This window comes from Chelonoidis abingdonii, chromosome 4, assembly GCF_003597395.2.
Source record: "Chelonoidis abingdonii isolate Lonesome George chromosome 4, CheloAbing_2.0, whole genome shotgun sequence".
Lineage (NCBI taxonomy): Eukaryota > Metazoa > Chordata > Testudines > Testudinidae > Chelonoidis > Chelonoidis abingdonii.
In genome coordinates this window covers 112,360,781-112,378,115 of record NC_133772.1, presented here as the reverse complement: position 1 = coordinate 112,378,115, position 17,335 = coordinate 112,360,781, and the positions used below count along the sequence as shown (strand labels likewise).

At 48.8% G+C, this 17,335-nt stretch overlaps 1 protein-coding gene across 3 annotated transcripts; it reads right to left on the bottom strand.

Annotated features, from left to right (window-relative positions):
- Positions 1 to 6: 6 nt before the first annotated feature.
- GSTZ1 (glutathione S-transferase zeta 1) lies at positions 7 to 16,061 on the bottom strand. 3 transcript variants are annotated; one of them, XM_032801901.2, is made up of 9 exons: positions 15,956 to 16,061; positions 8,845 to 8,896; positions 7,760 to 7,827; positions 6,565 to 6,645; positions 5,907 to 6,032; positions 4,964 to 5,042; positions 3,960 to 4,012; positions 1,247 to 1,296; positions 7 to 445 (listed from the first exon to the last, which is right to left on the bottom strand). In XM_032801901.2, exons 1-9 carry the CDS (start codon positions 15,974 to 15,976, stop codon positions 319 to 321), a joined length of 657 nt encoding a protein of 218 aa, XP_032657792.1. In that variant the 5' UTR covers positions 15,977 to 16,061; the 3' UTR covers positions 7 to 318. The 3 variants fall into 3 exon arrangements, with proteins under 3 accessions (XP_032657792.1, XP_032657793.1, XP_032657794.1); XM_032801902.2 differs by lacking the exon at positions 15,956 to 16,061 and adding an exon at positions 9,618 to 10,122; XM_032801903.2 differs by lacking the exon at positions 8,845 to 8,896 and having other exon boundaries at positions 15,956 to 16,021.
- Positions 16,062 to 17,335: the final 1,274 nt, after the last annotated feature.

Genomic DNA, 17,335 nt, shown 5'->3' with positions numbered 1-17,335 from the left:
CAGGGCTCAAGATAGCTATTGATGCTTCTCCTTTAATCTGCTACGTGGTCAGATTGAAGGTAGTTAAACATGATGAGGGGTAAGCATGACCTTTCCCTACCATACTCAGGTCTGCAACGGGCCACCCACAGCTTCTTTCAGAGTACAGGAGCACGGGCGCTCGCTCTCTTTCTCCTTCCTCCTATGCAGCTGGCAAGGATACATCAATGCTATGGCTGCCTGCTGGGCTTTCCTTCTCTGGGCAGGGTGTGATCCATTTCTCTGCCACCCCTGCCCTTGTGCTTTAGAGAGGAGCAGAGCCCGCTTGTAGGAAGGACCTTAGGCTCGCAGCTCTGCGGGGGTATCCGGCTGCCGGTACGGGTGGCTCACTTGGAATGCCTCTAGCTCCAGAAGGGCTTTATTGATTCTGGTGATCGTGGGGTATGGAGCCAGGTCCACTTTAAATCTATAAAGGGAAGAGAGATGCAGTCAGATACTCCCAGCTAGACAGTCCAGCAGCAAGCACTAAGGGGCAGTTCTACAGAATCCCTGCTCCACGGACCCAGGGCAGCACAATCAGTACACAGTTCCAGAACAGTCAAGCAGATCATCTGGCAGATTGGCGCCTAGTCTGCACCGGGAAAAGTTGTTCTGATCATGTGTTAGTTAAGCTCACCCCTAGGATCTACCTTGGCCTGCTAATGTGTGAAAGCAGCCGTGTCTTCACTAGGATTTTACCTCCCGCATGTTATGTTGTGTTGGTTAGCATGGGGCAAGAAACACACCTTTTTTCCTAGAGTGGATACCCCCACTGGTCTTACAGCCACTTTTTTTTTTTTTAAATAAGGTTGCCAGTCATGTTATCCAAATATCTTCTTTCTCCTGGAGTGTGCAATGGTGCAGTTCTGGCTGCAAGAGGCCCTTTCAATAAGGGCTTCTACTAGCCCTAAGAGGCTGTGTTTCCCATGCTTTCTGCATAGGTGGGGACACAGAATCAGGCCTGTCTAAGCTCATGTAGGTGCAGCTGCCAGTCTTGCTCTGGGGGCCTTAGGGAAGAAATCCCAGCTCCTCACTTTTGTGAGCCCTCAAAAGATATAGGGTTTTGGAAATGAAAAAATCATGAGGAGAAGAATACCCCGATAGCGATGTGGGGAGCAGGGGGAGGGAGTGCTATTCCCAACTTGCTTGAGCATCAGCAGGAGAGAGGTCAGGCTTGGCCATCAACTAGGCCTCTGGGGTCTAATGGGGCTGACTAGCCTTCATTTACCTCTGAGCATTGAAAACCTGAGGGACCAAGCACAAGTCAGCCATGGAAACCTGCAGTGAAGGAAAGAAAACTGGTCAAAGCAATTCAGAACCCCACCCTACTGCCCAGGGCACTGGCTGGTGCTACAGATTGTCAGGCCCATTTTTTCCCCAAAAGGCCCTTCTCAGCACTCGCCCTGTTCTGTACAATTCTGATCCTGTAGAGAGCAGGAGGCTGCCTCCCAGTCCAGCTCCTTACAGGGCCTGGAACAGCAGTGGGTGGTTGTTTCAATTTCAAGCTATAGCTATACCCACCCAATACATGCCAGTGCAGGAGAGATGAACCACTGACAGATGAAAATGGTTGTACATGTTTATGTTCAGTGTTTACTTTCCACTGGCACCAGGTGTTACACAAAATGAAAGAGGAGGGGCCTGACTGGCTCAGGGGGATGGGGTACAAAGCTTTTTACCTCTAGGGCAGCTGCCCCAGTACTGCCTGGAACAGTAGTGACCATAATCTGTTACTCTCTGATGCCTTTTGGGGGCTTGTAGGCTTTCAATCCAGTTTCTAGTGAGATGGGTGTTGCCATGTTGAAACTAAGCTTGTTTGTTTCTTCCACATTGGAAGGAGGGCAGTTATTCTTTTACCAACTTCCATGCAGCGTGAAAGGGTTGAATTGGGAGCTCTGGGGCTACACAGAAGGTCTCCCTCTCTGCAAGCAGGCTCAGTTGCTGGGCATGGGGACAATGCAGAATGGAACCCTTAGTCACTTGCAGCTGCTAATCATTGGCCCCAGGAGAACTGTGTGGTTATGCATCATGGGGACCAATTCATTAGGACAGCACAGCACCCTGAGATTCCTAGGGCAACTCTGCCACTGAGCAAACAAATCCAGGTGCCCCTCCAAAGAGGGAGCAGACAACCAGTTGGGGACATAGGCACTGACTCCATGGGTGCTCTCGGGCTGGAACGCCCATGGGGAAAAATTGGTGGGTGCTTAGCACCCACCAGCAGCTCCCCGCCTCACCCCCCCCCATCCCAGCTTGTCTCTGCTCTGCCTCCACCTCCTCCCCTGGGCACACCGCGTGCCCGCTTTCCCCCCCTGGCTCCCAGCATTTGCACCACGAAACAGCTGATTTTCCCAGCAAGCGCTGGGAGCCAGGGGTAAAAGCGGGCACGCGGTGCACCCAGGGAAGAGGTGAGGGTGGGGTGGGGATTTGGGGAAGGGGCAGGGAGTGGGTGGAGTTGGGGCAGAGACTTTAGGGAAGGGGTTGGAATGGGGACGGGGCAGGGGCAGGAAAAGGGTGGAGTCGGGGTTGGGGCAGGGGCAGAGGGGCGCGAGCTCCCACCGGCACCAGGGAAAATTGGCGCCTATGGTTAGGGATGGAGAGTTGGATCCGTGATAAGTGAACGTCTCATTATTTGCATTGCAGTAGCTTCAAGAGGAACCGACCAAGGCCCTATTGTGCTTGGCTGTATGCGTACACACACACAGTATAACAGATAGTCCCTACACTACAGAGCTTACAACCTAAATAGGATGGACTTGGGCCGGGGGGGAGGGGAAGTACTACTATTTCCATTTTAGAGATGGAAAACTGAGGCATAGAGAGAGTAGTGATTTGCCCAGGGCAGACACTGGGCAGAGCCACGAATTTATCCAGATTTCTTCATAGAAATATAGGACTAGAAGGAAGTCGAGGAGTCATCAAATCCAGCCCTCTGTACTGAAGCAGGAACAAATAAACTTAACCTGTTAGGGACAGTTATCTAGCCTGTTCTTAAAAAAATCCAGTGATGGGGATTCCCCAGCCTCCCTGGGTGGAGTGGAGTGGGGGCGGAGTACTATATAAGGGAGAAGCCTATTCCAGAGTTTAACTACCCTTATAATTCACATTTTTCCCCTATAGCTAACCTAAATCTCCCTGGCTGCAGTTTAAGCCCATTACTTCTTGTCCTACCTTCAGTGGACATTAAGAACAGCTTCTTTATTAAGCCTTTAATGTAGCTGAAGACTGTTACCAGGTCTCAGTCCAGTGCCTTGGCTACCAAACCAAGCTTCCTTCCATGGGTTAATGGGGTGAAGCAACTGCAGGACTAGGACGTTAAGCTCGGGGATTGGGCAGCCTCCTGAAGTCTCTCATACTTTCTGCTCTGGCTGGAAATGGTAGCAAAATGAGCTGTACTAGTTAGGCTGTTTGGATTTCTTTAAAATGTTAGTGATAACGAGGTGCTGCGGTGACAGGGCTGGAGACTGTACCCGGTGTCAATGGGCATCACCACAGCCACTATGCCTGCTTGGACCAGGAGTGGCTACCTCCAAGGGGATTTAGTCCTTAGACTTTAGCAAGATGGCCACCAAAGAGGCTGGTTTATGCTACAGAGAGGTAGCATATAGACAGGGCCAAGCAAATGTCCCTTCTAGCCCATGGCTTTTTGCCATCCTCACAGAGCTGGGAAAGGGAAAGCTGTCCACCTCCTGTGTGAAATGCAATGAAATGGCTACTCCCCAAAGGAGGAGGAACTAGGGGAGGAGAGCAGGTAATGGGTTGAGTCGGATGCTTGCAGCCCTTCTTCCTATGAAGAGGCCCAGGGAATGCTCTGTCTGCATATACCTTGAGCACAGGGTGTGGTTGTGCTGTGACTCCACAGCCTCTATGCCCAAAGCCAGTCCCAGATAAATGCTAGGCTATCCATGCCTTCTGCAAGCTGTGCTGTCTGATCTCCTTACCTCATCCCCAATGCAATAGCGCCCAGCAGTGTGCTGCAGGATCTGCTCCAGAGCTGCAGAAAGAGACAGTCCATTGGCTCAGGAATCAGCAACTCCCACTTTCAGTGGTTTAAAGGGGAGTGGTGCTAAATTGCCATCAGTGTTTTGGATTGAGTGTTGTGAATCAAGGTACGCTGAGTTGGGCTAGAAGGAAGCAACCCAGGGCAGCGCTTACAGTGAAGGAGACTCTCACTGGAGCTAAGGAAGGAGGGTGCTTTGGGACTCAGCCATTTTGGACCCAAGATGGTTTCAAAAGGACAAAATAGGCTTCCTATTCTTCCCCTCTGCCCCTTGCCTCCGCTGTTAGTGGCAGGGAGAAGGGCTTCCCTATACGAAGAGATTAAAGAGCAGAACTGGAAAGAAGAAGAACAGGAAGGTTCAGGATACAGAGATATAAACTGAGTGAAGCAGGGAGGGCCAGTCACTCCTATTGCCCTATCTCAGGTTACTGGAACAAGGAGGCCCAGAGTGAAATTAAAGGCAACTTATTGAGAGGAAATAAAAATGGTATTTTATGCCTACTAGAATTAACCCGGGGGACACTCTGCCATGGATATTGAGGCAACAAGCTTAGTACTATTTAAAATAAAGGGTTGTACACTTTATGTGAATGTAAAAGGCATCTGCTGTGACAGCTGGGATAAAAGGTTAAGAGTTGTCAATCTTCATGTGTCAGTGTGTGAGCTGACTGCTACAGGGGTCAGGAAGGAATCCCCTCCCTGTTTCCAGGTGCAGCATTGAGCTTCCTCTGGAGTATCAGATATTTAACCACTGCTGGATGTGAGATTCTGGGTCAGATGGGCCCTTGGTCTGCTCCAGCATGGCAGCAGATGATACCATAGATGGCCCATTGTTCTGTTCCTGTGCAGTAGAAAGCAGGACTTTGGACCAGGTCGCCCCCCAGACTGCTCATCCAGTGCTTTGTGCTATTCACAGATGCACTGATTCATTCAGTGCAGACGTACCTTTGAAACCACATGCGATATTGTGTTGAGCCCATTCCATGTTCTTTTCCTCTCCCATTTGTTTCAGGAAAGTCAGGTTCTGAGGAGGCCAAAGAGTCCCCAAATTAGCTTGATCCAGCAGGCTGTAACTCGCCACAGGCCACACACAAAACAGAATCATCTGGGATTAGATGGTGTCAATCCCTAATCCCCAGTCCCATACTCAGCCCTTTGGGTCACTAGAGGTTTCAGTCTCTGAACCACAGACCCACACATCCCAGAGTTTCCCTTTCGCAGAGTTGCCCTTCCTACAAGACATCACTCCTTTGCCTGGGGCTCTCTCTGCAGGGGCGGCTCTGTGTTTTTTGCCACCCCAAGCACGGCAGTCAGGCGACCTTCGGTGGCATGCCTGCTGGCAGTCTACTGGTCACTAGGATTCAGTGGCATCTCTGCAGGTGATCTGCTAGTCCTGCGCCTTTGGCATACCCAACACTGAATTGCCACCGAAGCCGTGGGACCAGCGGACCTTCTGCAGGCATGCTGCCAAAGGTTCCCTGATTGCCGCCATCACAGTGACCAACAGGCCACGGCTGCGCTGGTGCCTGGAGCCACCCCTCTCTGCCCCCTGCCAAGAGGCGCTAACCCCTGCAACTGAAACCTACTGCGCTGCTTGTAAATTCAGCTCTTCTTGAATAGAAGCCCTAGGGAACCATGGACATTTTTCAGTGTCAGAGCATGTGGTCTTTGCAGGAAGTGCCTTGCTGTTTTCAGTCCGCAAAACAGGTAGATGGTGCTAACTATGCTGAGCCTGGATTCGATCCTATGCCACTGTCTGTGTGAGATCTGCCACTCTGTTGCCAATCAGCAGTTTCAACAGAATGATACTGTCACAATCTTTGAGAGACACAGACAGCTAGAAACCCAATCTGGAAGTCTCATCTGTCTGTTTGTGACAGGACAGTACCTGCAGGGGCTGAATGCCAGAAACAATGAGATCCGAAATCATCCGGGCTTTGGCTCTCTTCTTCAGATCTTGAGGCAGCAGCCTGGGGTTAGGCCGGGTCTCTTCCAGGTACTGAATTATGGCCAGCTGCAATGAGCAAGGAGACATGGGTGAGATACTGAAGAGCTAGGGAGGAGAGCCAGCCCCATTGCATGGCAAACGAGCAGGAGTTAAAGACAGATTTCCTGTCTGAGGTCTGGCCCCTTCTGATCAGAGGTTACCACCATACCAAATAGTGTCCTTTTGTGATGTGGAAAAACTTCCCTGAAGAAACTTGGTGGAGCACTCCTGGCTCACCTCTCAAGCGATCTCTCTCCCTGGCAAAAGCTACCAAAAGACAAATTACCCAGTAAAAGGTGGGATTCTGAGACAGCAGTTGAGCTGTGATCACTAATATCAGGTGTCTTTGTGCCTGATACACAGTAATCTCTCAGCTGAAGAGGAAGACAGCTTCCCATGGCAGTCTCCCTGCAGGTGCTGCTTGCTATACGCTTCCCAACCGGGATCATTTTCTGTGCTCTCTAACCCAGAGACAAGGCACTCTGTGGGGGCTAAGTCCTCCCTGTGGGCAGCAGGACATAGTAAATGATTAATGGGCAGAGCTGGCTGGGCTACTCACCGACTGAGACAAGATGATGCCATTGATTTTCAGAACCGGGACCTGCTGCATTGGATTTACTGCCTGGAATTTAGTAGAAAACTGGAGAGAAGACACTGGGATTACTATACTGTACCCAAGAAGAACCAACTAATCCTCTCTGAAAGGGAAAACCTCAAGGGTCCCACAGCTCTGTATATTCTCTCTCCACATCTGATTGTTTGGTAGGAGTGTGGGCCAGCACTACCTTGTCTCCCAATTCCCCTGCTCGCGAATGGATTTGCAATCTTGCTGTCTCTCATCCTGCTAAAACCCTGAGGTTTCTCCACTACGTTTTCTCCTTGGCGCTTTCCTCTGCTTCAGTCCTAATGGTCCTGGTACATTATGACCCTCCTTTGGACACCAGGAGGCACTCCTGTTGGAGCCTAGGGTTCACTCCAGGTGCATTACCCCCACATTATCCATTGACCCAAGTGACAAGGCAAGATCCATCCCCAATCCCCCCAGCAGTGCAATTGCAGTATCATTCTCGGCTTGGCCATGTTGTCATATGCAGATTCCTGCCTCAGGGCTACCTGTGCTCCAGTCAGTCAGTCTCTACAGTGTTCAGGCATCTCCATGACAAATGCCTCCATTTTCTGGTGCCACTCATCCACAACCCAGGACTCTACTTGGAAACAGCAGCACCCTGCTTTTATTGCCACCACCTTATGAGCTTGGTTCCCCCATGCCGACTGAAGGCAGAGGGCCTGCCTGCAGCCTCCTGGATAATGTCAGGCACAGACATCAGAGAGGGAAGGAAACTATTAGATCTATTAGATCTCATGCAATCTGTCTCTCTCACTCCCTCCTGGGGGCTAAGTCAGGATGGTGAGTTTCCCTAGCGTGCTGTCCAGTCCTAGTTTTAAATCCCCCAAGCAATAGAGCTAATGCCCCTTCCCATGGAGAGACAAGTCCATGGCCTGATATATGTGAGTTTCAGGAGATTTTCTTGATCTCAGCCTATGCTTAAGTCAACGCTAGGAAGGGAGGGAGTTAGGGATGCTGAAGAGGTCAGAGGCAACAGTTAGCTACGGAAAAAAGTCTGGAGTGAGCAGGCAACATAGATCCCATTTCCTTTGCCCTCTGATAATCCTGGGCTGCCAAATTTCTAGTGATGCCCAGGCTTAGCCTGTGTGCCAGCTTAGGGGGAGGCTGACTGTAGTTCCCCTCTTACCTGCTGTCCCCCATCCTTCAGGAGGTTCACTGGTTCCTGATCATAGGCAATTCCCTTCAGAGCCAGTGCTAGCGGGAACAAAACATGTAGATTCAGAGAGGCAGAGTGAGCCAGAAAGCTAGGTTCCAAGGAAAAGGGGCTTATAAAGTTTTAAAATTTCTATTGAAGACAGTGTAAAAACAAAACAAGAAACCTCTTTCCCTTCAGAGTGCTTGTTTTAGATCTCCTGTGGAAGACAGTGCCTCTATCATGCAGTCCCCCCTAGTACTTTGCTGGGGCACTGAGATCAGTACTAACACCCTATTGAATAACCCCCATTATGCCCTGCATTACAGCACCTTGGGCTGTAGGGTCAGTGGTAGCTCACAAGGGAGATTGCCCTGTGTCACCCATGTCACTTCTGGCAAAACGTTGTTTTAACTTGTCCCCATCCAAATACCGAGCAAGCCCCACCCTGCTTAAATTGCAGGATCAGACAAGATCACATACTTCGAGGTGGTATCACTGCAAGCACAGAACACGGGGCTGCTCTAAAGAATGTGAGAGATGAAGGCATCTGGATTACATTAGCTTTATGAGGGAAGTATGTCCCTCTAACTAGCTCTAGAGAGTGTCTGGGGAAAAAAGGAACTACTGAGGGCAGCGGGGGGTGCCATCCAGAGCCCACTATTGAGAGGCCAGGGCTGAGAAGAAAGGACAACAGAGATCCCCCTTATTCTACCAAAGATGGGTAGATGGTTAAAAGTTTGTAACAAACAAACATGAAATATTCTTTCAATCCCAGTAAGTATCCTGTCTGCCCATTGCCGCTCCAGTTTCAACGGGGTACATGAAATGGTTATTCTCTTGATTCCCTACTAGCCTTCCCCTCCACCAAATGCAAATTGATTCTGGTTTGCTCTCTCCTCCTCCTGGAGAAGTGGTGGAAACCCAAAGTCACTGTTTTTTCAGTTGCACGTCTGCTGATCTCTCTCTCTCACTCAGTAGGTCACTGATTAGTTTGGTTAGTGAAAGGAGTTAGTGTTCAAGAAAGGTGGTGGGGTTGACAGTGCCAGAGCAAAGAAGAATTAAACACCAGATCTTACCAATTCTCACTCTCCAGGCGCAGGAACTTCGGAAATAACTATAAAGAACTGGCTAAGAGGAGAGAGAGGAAAGTGGATTACATGATGGTAATGCTAGCAGTTTCTCAGCTAGAGGGAAGCATTTTTCCTTCTGACCCTTTGAAAATTGGATTAAGTTAGATGCATTTCCACAAGGATACAAGTCAGATGAGTTTGGGCCCTGCAAAATGTCTTTCTTTGTCACTGCCAGATGTGGGCTTCTTTATCATGCCATTGATTTTTAAAGTAAAGTTCCCTTTTGTGTACAGGGAGAAGCTCCATTTGAAACCTCAGTGGCATGAGCCAGCCCTTTGAGCCATTCACTGACATGCATGTTCCTAACGTTGAACGGAAGCTACTCATCCAAGCAAGTGCTGAGAGTGCAGGGAAGTGAATCTCTAGTTTAACTATTGAACCAAGGAACCTCCCAGCCAGGAGCGGTGCCAGGGTTTTTGGTGCCCTAGGCAGGGGTCCTTTCACGCTCCCGGTCGGCAGCAGCAATTCTGCGGCGGGGGGGTCCTTCCGCGCTGCCGGTCTTCGGGGTGCTTCAGCAGCGGGTCCCAGAGCGAGTGAAGGACCCGCCACAGAATTGCCGCCGAAGACCAGGAGCACGGAAGGACCCCCCGCTGCCGAATTGCCACCGAGAGCCACAAAATGCCGCCCTCCCAAATCCTGGCGCCCTAGGCGACTGCCTAGGTTGCCTAAATGGAAGCGCCGGCCCTGCTCCCAGCTGCTTTAAACCCTTTGGATCTCACCTTTCCAGAGGAATCCATGGTCTGTGTATGCAGTTCACTCCAAAGAGTGAAAGCCACGTGGCCCTGCCTTCTCTTTTCACTCAGCTGGGGTGGGGGAAGGCTCGGCCCCTACAGCCAATGAGAAAAGTGCCAGAATCCAAATTCTTAATAGCTTCCTGTGTTCAGAATGTTGGGGACCTGAATCCAGATGGTGAGGTTTGTTGTCTGACCGCAGAGGAGACAGGCAACACCAGCAGTTAGGAATGTAGGGGAGTTAAGAACAGACAGAGAACAGAGCTAGGAAATGAATATGGGGAGGCTGGCTCCGTATCTGGTCTTCAAACAAATTGCTCCTAACACAGCACAGCTGGTACTATGCCAGGAATGCAGCCGCTCTCTTATCTCACTTTTTCCCATCTCTTTATGAGACATGCTGCTTCTCGGTATTTTTCCACTCAAGGATTACCCAGAAATCTCTGTTAGTCTGACTTCGGTCAGGCTGGCATACCTGTTTTTGTGCTATATCTTTGTTCAGGCCTAACAAGAAGATTCAGCAACAGGAACTGGAAGGATTCAGTTCTGTTGTGAGTGAATATCCTGTATCAGCCACACCTATAATTCTCTTTAGGTTGATATATTGAACCCATCACTGTGATATCTGGCTCTTGTCACGATGGATAAAATATTTATATAGAGACTTTTGGGTTGCTGGAAGCTGCAAGTGCAGAAATACAACTTGGTACGATAATAAAAAGAGAGCCTGTTCTAAAAACAGGGTTTCTGTTATCACAAAGATGCCAGCTCTTCCGAGCAGGAACTGTCTTTGTGTAAAACTGGGAATACACTGTGTAACATACAACAAAGGTTCCTCCTCTGTACACAAGGCTTGTTTGTATTTCTTATTAACAAATAATAAACCTCTAGCTACTTCCTTTGGAGGACCCCAAAGCACTTCAGAAAATGTTAATAAATTAACTCCACATGCCACCCCTTCTTCCTCCCCCAAAAAATGCAGTGTCACGATAGCCCCATTTTACAGAGGGGAATACTGTACCAGAGAGAGGAAGTGACTTGTCCATTGATTCCTGTGACAATGGCAGAACCAGAACTAAAACCCAGGAGCCCTAAGTCCCAGTCCTGTATCTAAGCACTAAATATTTTCACAGCTAAATATTAGATTAATTTAAACTGTTTACAGAATGTAAATGTTTGACTAAATTATCCCAGCCAAAGTTCACCAGAGGAATGGTTGGTAGGAGGGCAGGGAAGGAAGGAATGCTGCAGTATTACCAGCTCTTGGGATTTTCCTGTGACATTCGTGCTATTTGGTGATTTTCACAAAGCCTCAGCTCCTGAAGTCATAAGATTATGTGAAAATCTCAGTTTTCATTTTAAAAAATAGTAACTTTCTAGCCCTCATGGTTGCAGATCAAAACTGGAAACCACAAACTCTAAGGAATCAAAAACCAGAAGGTAAAGAAAAAACATCCAAAATATATTAATTTTGTTCATCTTTCTTTGGGACCTTGCTCAGAATTTTTGAACACTTGGAGTTGGCAATATCTTCCCTTTGTCTCTCCGTTCCCTGGCTCTAACCTCCCAGTCAAGGAAGACATTTTCCTGCTTGTTCTCTCTATATATTTCTGCAGTCTGCCTGATCATTTGCTAACTGAGGCCTGGTCTACATTACGCGTTTAAATCGATTTAAAGAGCGTTAAATCGATTTAATGCTGTACCCGTCCACACTACAACGTCCTTTATATCGATATAAAGGGCTCTTTAAATCGATTTCTGTACTCCACCTCAACGAGAGGAGTAGCGCTAAATTCGATATTAACATATCGGATTCGGTTAGTTGGAACGGAAATCGACGTTAATTGCCTCAGGGCGGTTACCCCACCAGTGCACCACTGACGCTTGACAGCAATCTGAACTCCGGATGCAGCGGCAGGTAACAGGAAAAGCCCGCGGAACCTTTTTTGGAATTTACAATTTTTCTGTTTGCCAGCGTGGAGCTCTGATCAGCAACGGGTTGGGCGATGCAGTCTCAAACCAAAAGAGCTCCAGCATTGGACCGTACCGGGAACTAGATCTATCGCTGTATGGGAGACAATCTGTTGTCAGAGCTCCGTTAAAGAACACCGAAATGCCCAAAGCGTTTAAAAAATATCTCCAGGCTACAAGCCTGCGTGACAACGTAACGGGAAGCCAGAGACATCAAATGGACGCTCATGGAGGGAAGGGAGGGGTAGCTAGTTACTCCAGCTATCCACACGGTCCACAGCAGTCTCAAAGAGATATGCATTCTATGGCTGAGCTCCAATTCTGTAGGTATCAAAACACAGTGTTCTGGCGTGTTCCAGGACAGCTCCTCAGTTTCTCCCCTCGCCCCCCACGTGGAAAGAAAGGGAGAAGATCATTTCTTGACTACTTCAATGTCACTATGTGTTCTGATGCTGCTGGTAGAGCGATGCTGCAGCAGTGAAGAAGCAGATGCTCTCTGCTCCTCTCCCCCTCCCGGTGGTAGACGGTGCAATAGACTAGTAACCGTTCCTCATGAATATCTAACACTGTTTGCATGGGCGCACATTGCTGGTTACTCCCAGTAGATAGGAGAGAACGGCTAAATAACCAGCTTCATTATAGCCAACTGGGGCGTCGACCCCCTCTCCTGGTAAAGAAAAGATTCTGTACTGCCTGGAACTGTCATAGCCAGCAGCGATGCCTGGGCTCCTCGTCCCCCACAGCCGCTTAATGTCCTGCTGACTAGATCATCGCGCCGGAGGAGCTGCCTCCCCTCTATTTTATGTCAGCTAAACACTCAGTGTTCTCTTACCTCTGCATTCTTTATTACTGCATGACACCAAATGGGCAGGACACTGCCACGGTATCCCAGGAAAGGTTGGGGGAGGGAGGAAAGCAACGGTGGGGTTGTTGCAGCGGGCACCCCCTGTGAATACTGACACAGAGCAGCTGTGCTTTGATACACTGGTCCTCTAATCACTTGCCCTTATTCTAGCAGGACTGACTCTATTTTTACACATAAGGGGGATTGACTCAGTCCCAAGTGAGTCAATCCAATTTGCTTTTGCGTGCACCCCCGCAAATTTCAGCCAGGGCACTCATGATAGCACGAGTACAGAGGGAGGAGGAGAGAACCGTCATTCATAGCCAGTTTTCTCCGGCAGTAGGATGTAAGAACGACGGTAACCATCTCTGCTATCATTGCAAAGCAAGTGAATGCTAGCTGTTGTAGCGCTGGAGTATCGCCTCTCTGTCCGCGGCATCCGTACACTACGGTGCCGGAAAAAAAAAAAGCTGAACAGGTCCATGGTTGCGTGCGTATGGGCGTCTTGTCAGGCAATCCAGGAAAAACGGCGGCGAAAGGGATTGTCAGCTGATGTTTTCCCAGAGGAAGAGATGACTGACGACATTTACCCAGACACCCCACGACCAATAATGATTCAACCCAGAATTCCAAGGGGCGGGGGAGACTGCGGGAACTATGGGATAGCTATGGAAGAGTTACCCACAATGCAACACTTCAGAAATCGAGGTTAGCCTCGGACCATGGATGCACAACGCCGAATTACTGTGCCTAGTGTGGCCGCATGAAATCGAATTTATAATATCAGTTTTATAAAACCGATTTTAGCTAATTCGATATTATCCCGTAGTGTAGACGTGGCCTGAGTGTCACGCATGTAAATTGTGTCATGCTGATGACCTCACTCTTTAGTTTCAAGGCCCCTGAGGATGAGGGGAAAGCATCACATTTACTTTACAACTTAGGACCCTTTGTCACCTGAGACGGTGCCAGCTCAAGTTAACATTGCCTTTCAGAGATGTGAAAAGGCCAAGAAATTGGTCTGCACAGGGAGAGGGGAGGTGAAGAGAAGATCCGGGGCAGTAAGTCCTCCCAGTCACATGCTGGGTGTGCAGAAGTGCGATCAGATTCCAAAGAAGATTCATGACCCTAAGAATATTAGAATGGCCATACTGGATCAAACCAAAGGTCCATCTAGCCCAGTATCCTGTCTTCCGACAGTAGCCAATGCCAGGTAACCCAGAGGTAATAAACAAAACAGGTAATCATCAAGTGATCCATCCTCAGCTTCTGGCAAACAGGGACACCATCCCTGTCCATCCTGAGTAATAGCCATTGTTGGACCTATCCTCCATGAATGTATCTAGTTCTTTTCTGAACCTTGTTATAGTTTTGGCCTTCACAGCATCCTCTGGGAAAGAGTTCCACAGGTTGACTGTGAGTTGTGTGAAGAAATACTTCCTCTTGCTTATTTTAAATCTGCTGCCTATTAATTTCATTTGGTGACCCCTAGTTCTTATGTTACGAGAAGGAGTAAATAACACTTCCTTATTTACTTTCTCCACACCAGCCATGATTTGAGAGACCTCTATCAGATCCCTCCGTATTCGTCTCTTTTCCAAGCTGAAAAGTCTCAATCATATTACTCTCTCCTCATGACTCCTTCACTGAGAAGAACCATTGACTCTTGTTTCTATTCACATCTCATTCTTTAGTGAGGAGGTCGGGAGTAGTGTGGATAAAGAACAGAGCAGCTGATGGAGTCAGGACTCTTGTGTTCTATGCTTGGCTCTGCTTGTGGTGATGCAGTACATGAGCTGAACATAACCTCTATGTGTGAAATGGGGCACTCATCCAAGCAAGTGCTGAGAGTGCAGGGAAGTGAATCTCTAGTTTAACTATTGAACCAAGGAACCTCCCAGCCAGGAGCGGTGCCAGGGTTTTTGGCGCCCTAGGCAGGGGTCTTACAACTCTTACTTCACTAGGGGGCTGTGAGGCTTAATGCACTGATGGCTGTAAAGTGCTTAGACAGCATCAGCTGGAAGAAGCAGCCCATACAAAATACTACAGGGTGTTCCTGGTGACACGTATACCTTGGAACTTATTTCACTGGCTAATAACCTGACTCTTCCCCTCAAACTTTGCCCAGCTGAGGACCACATTGATAGCTGGGTAACAGCTGGAGGTTACATCCTACATGGTTTAAAACGGATCATATTGCAGCAGCTTACATCTTTAATAGGGGCATACAGCCCACACAGCATGCAGGTTCCATTATGCAGCAATACTTCTTGAGGTTCAGTGGGAACTTCTTGGCTCAACATGGAGCACCATGTGCCTGTGTCATAGGTCTCACCCGCACTCTGAACTCTGGGGTACAGATGTGGGGACCTCCATGGACACTTCTAAGCTTAATTACCAGCTTAGATCTGGTCTCGCTGCCACCATCCCTGGGGTACAGATGTGGGGACCTCCAGGACACTTCTAAGCTTAATTACCAGCTTAGATCTGGTCTCGCTGCCACCATCCGGCTCGCTGACCCCGGGGGCGGGGGGCGCCCTGGGCTGCCGGGCTGCTGCGGCGCACTGACGTCAGGGGCGCGCTGACGAGCGGCGCCCTGACCCGGGGGACACCTTGGGCTGCAGGCAGCTGCTGCTGATGGCAGCTCAGCCCCTCCAGCAACAGCGGCTGCAACCATTTAAAAATTTTTTGGGGGGTGCCACTTTTTGGCGCCCCCAAATCTTGGCGCCCTAGGCTACCGCCTAGTTCGCCTAAATGGTTGCACCGGCCCTGTTTATAATTTATCACCAGATCATAACCCAAAAGAAAGAATAAATCACTCAGCTCTTAATCACCCAATACATGTGCAGAAGGTTCCACTACTATAGGTCATGAGAGGGGAAAATATACCAAATATACTATATATTGTAATTTATGGTAGTTCTATATCATTTGCTGCACATGCTGTTTAAACTCTGATCCAAATTCCTTGCCCTTCCCACAAACACACATGCCATCTGATGGGATGCCTCTTGTTAGATGTTGAAATCCAATCTGATCGCTTACAAAATTTTCTGCATTCTGCAGCTGTCCTTATACTAAGCAGTTTCTTTCTTTCCTGGAGACTTTTACTTGGAGCCACTGGATACTAACTTAGGTCTCAGTACAGCAAGTTGTTCTACCTAGACAAAGCCCAAGTGAAGTCAGTGTGGCTCTGCACAGGCATAGGGTTCTGCCTGTATGGGGCATATTGCAGGACTCAGGGTTTAAACTGAATCCAGGGATTATTACATCTGATCAAGGGGCCACAATTTCAGCCCATCTTCCATAAAATGTGTGGGGTTGAGGGTAGCTACAACCCTGTCTGAAAATGCACAGTCTGCACTTCAGGTGCCTCTGAATTAACCTGAAGATCCTCCAGCTGAAGCTGCATTATCTGTAGGAGAAATAAGAACTTTTCTTCGTGCAGCCAGAGTGAAACAAAAAGCCCCAATTCTGCTCTCTGTCTCTGGTCCCCAGTAGCAGTAAATACCTTCACTAAGGCAGTACTCATCTTGCACTTCCAGCTCCGCTCTGTTCTGCTTCCGCCTCTGAATGAACAGAACTTATACAGATGCTAACATTGCATTGGCTGATGCATCCTCCCTCATGTGCTTTCTATAGGTCTGTTACTGCTGCCAATCTTATAAAGATGAGACCCCAGGCATGCTTTGACAGTTGCTGGGATTCTGGGAGTAGTAGTTCTAGATGCTTTTCCACATCTTAAAGCGTCTCAATTGGATAGTTTTATGCCCAAAGTTTAGATTTTTGTAAGGAGAAAAACATTTTTAAAATCCTCACATTAACTGAAACGTTTTAATATTATTTTCTAAAATTTCAATGAAGAATTTGAATGTAAACATCCCCCCCAAAATAATTGCAACCCAGAGAATGCAGCATACAGGTCAAAAACCAGAAAGTGAATCTGGCTAGCAATAAAAGTAAATCTGATCGATTAAGTACTATTGTACAGGCATGACAAACATTGCAAGTGCTGTGTTTGCCCAGCTGTTATGTGTGTGAGCAGTGAAAGGGCAGTCACTGGGTGTGTCTGTCAGTGAATGGGGATGGGCAATGAATGTGCACATACTGTGGGCACACATAAGATGTGTGTGTTGTGTGGGGTCTGTCAATGAATGGGGGCAGGTAGTAGGTGTGTGCATGATGTGCACATGAGCTGTGGCTGTTTGCAGACAGCGCAGTTACAGTGTGTGTGGTCTGTCAGCAAATGGGGGCAGTGGGTATGCACGGTGGGGCCAGGCAGTCATTGGGTGTGTGCGGGGGAAGTCTGTCAGTTAATGGGCCTGGGGGGTAATTGACGGGTCACTGGATGTGGCGGTCTGTCAGTGAATGGGGGTGTGGTGGGTAGGGCATTCATGGAGTATCTGTGGGGTTCTGTCAGTGAATGGGGAGTGGCAGTTACAGGGTTTCTGTCTGTGAATGGGGGAGCGGGCAGGACAGTGTTGGGGTGTCTGTGGGGTTCTGTCAGTGAATGTGAGTGGCAGGCAGAGCAGTCACGGGGTGTTTGTGAACGGGGGCGGGCAGGGCAGTCATGGGGTTGTTTCTGTCACTAAGGATAACCCTAAGTAACTCGGGAGGGTGGAAGGCCACAAGGGTATGGAGCCTTCCTGGTTTTAGGCCTCAGCAGACAAGAGTCCCTCCATGTTTGAACTTGAATCGACATAAAAGGCCAGGTGTAACAGCCATTATCAGTTGCAACAGTTCTAATCAGTCTAAAGCAGAAATAATGAGGCCTGTGCACCTTTAGCAGAAGGACAAGATAACTTGCAGAAGGAAAACTTACTAACGAGCTGCCGCGGCCAAGATTACTTAATGCACCTGCGCTTACGTAACTGCTACAGGGGGAGGAAGG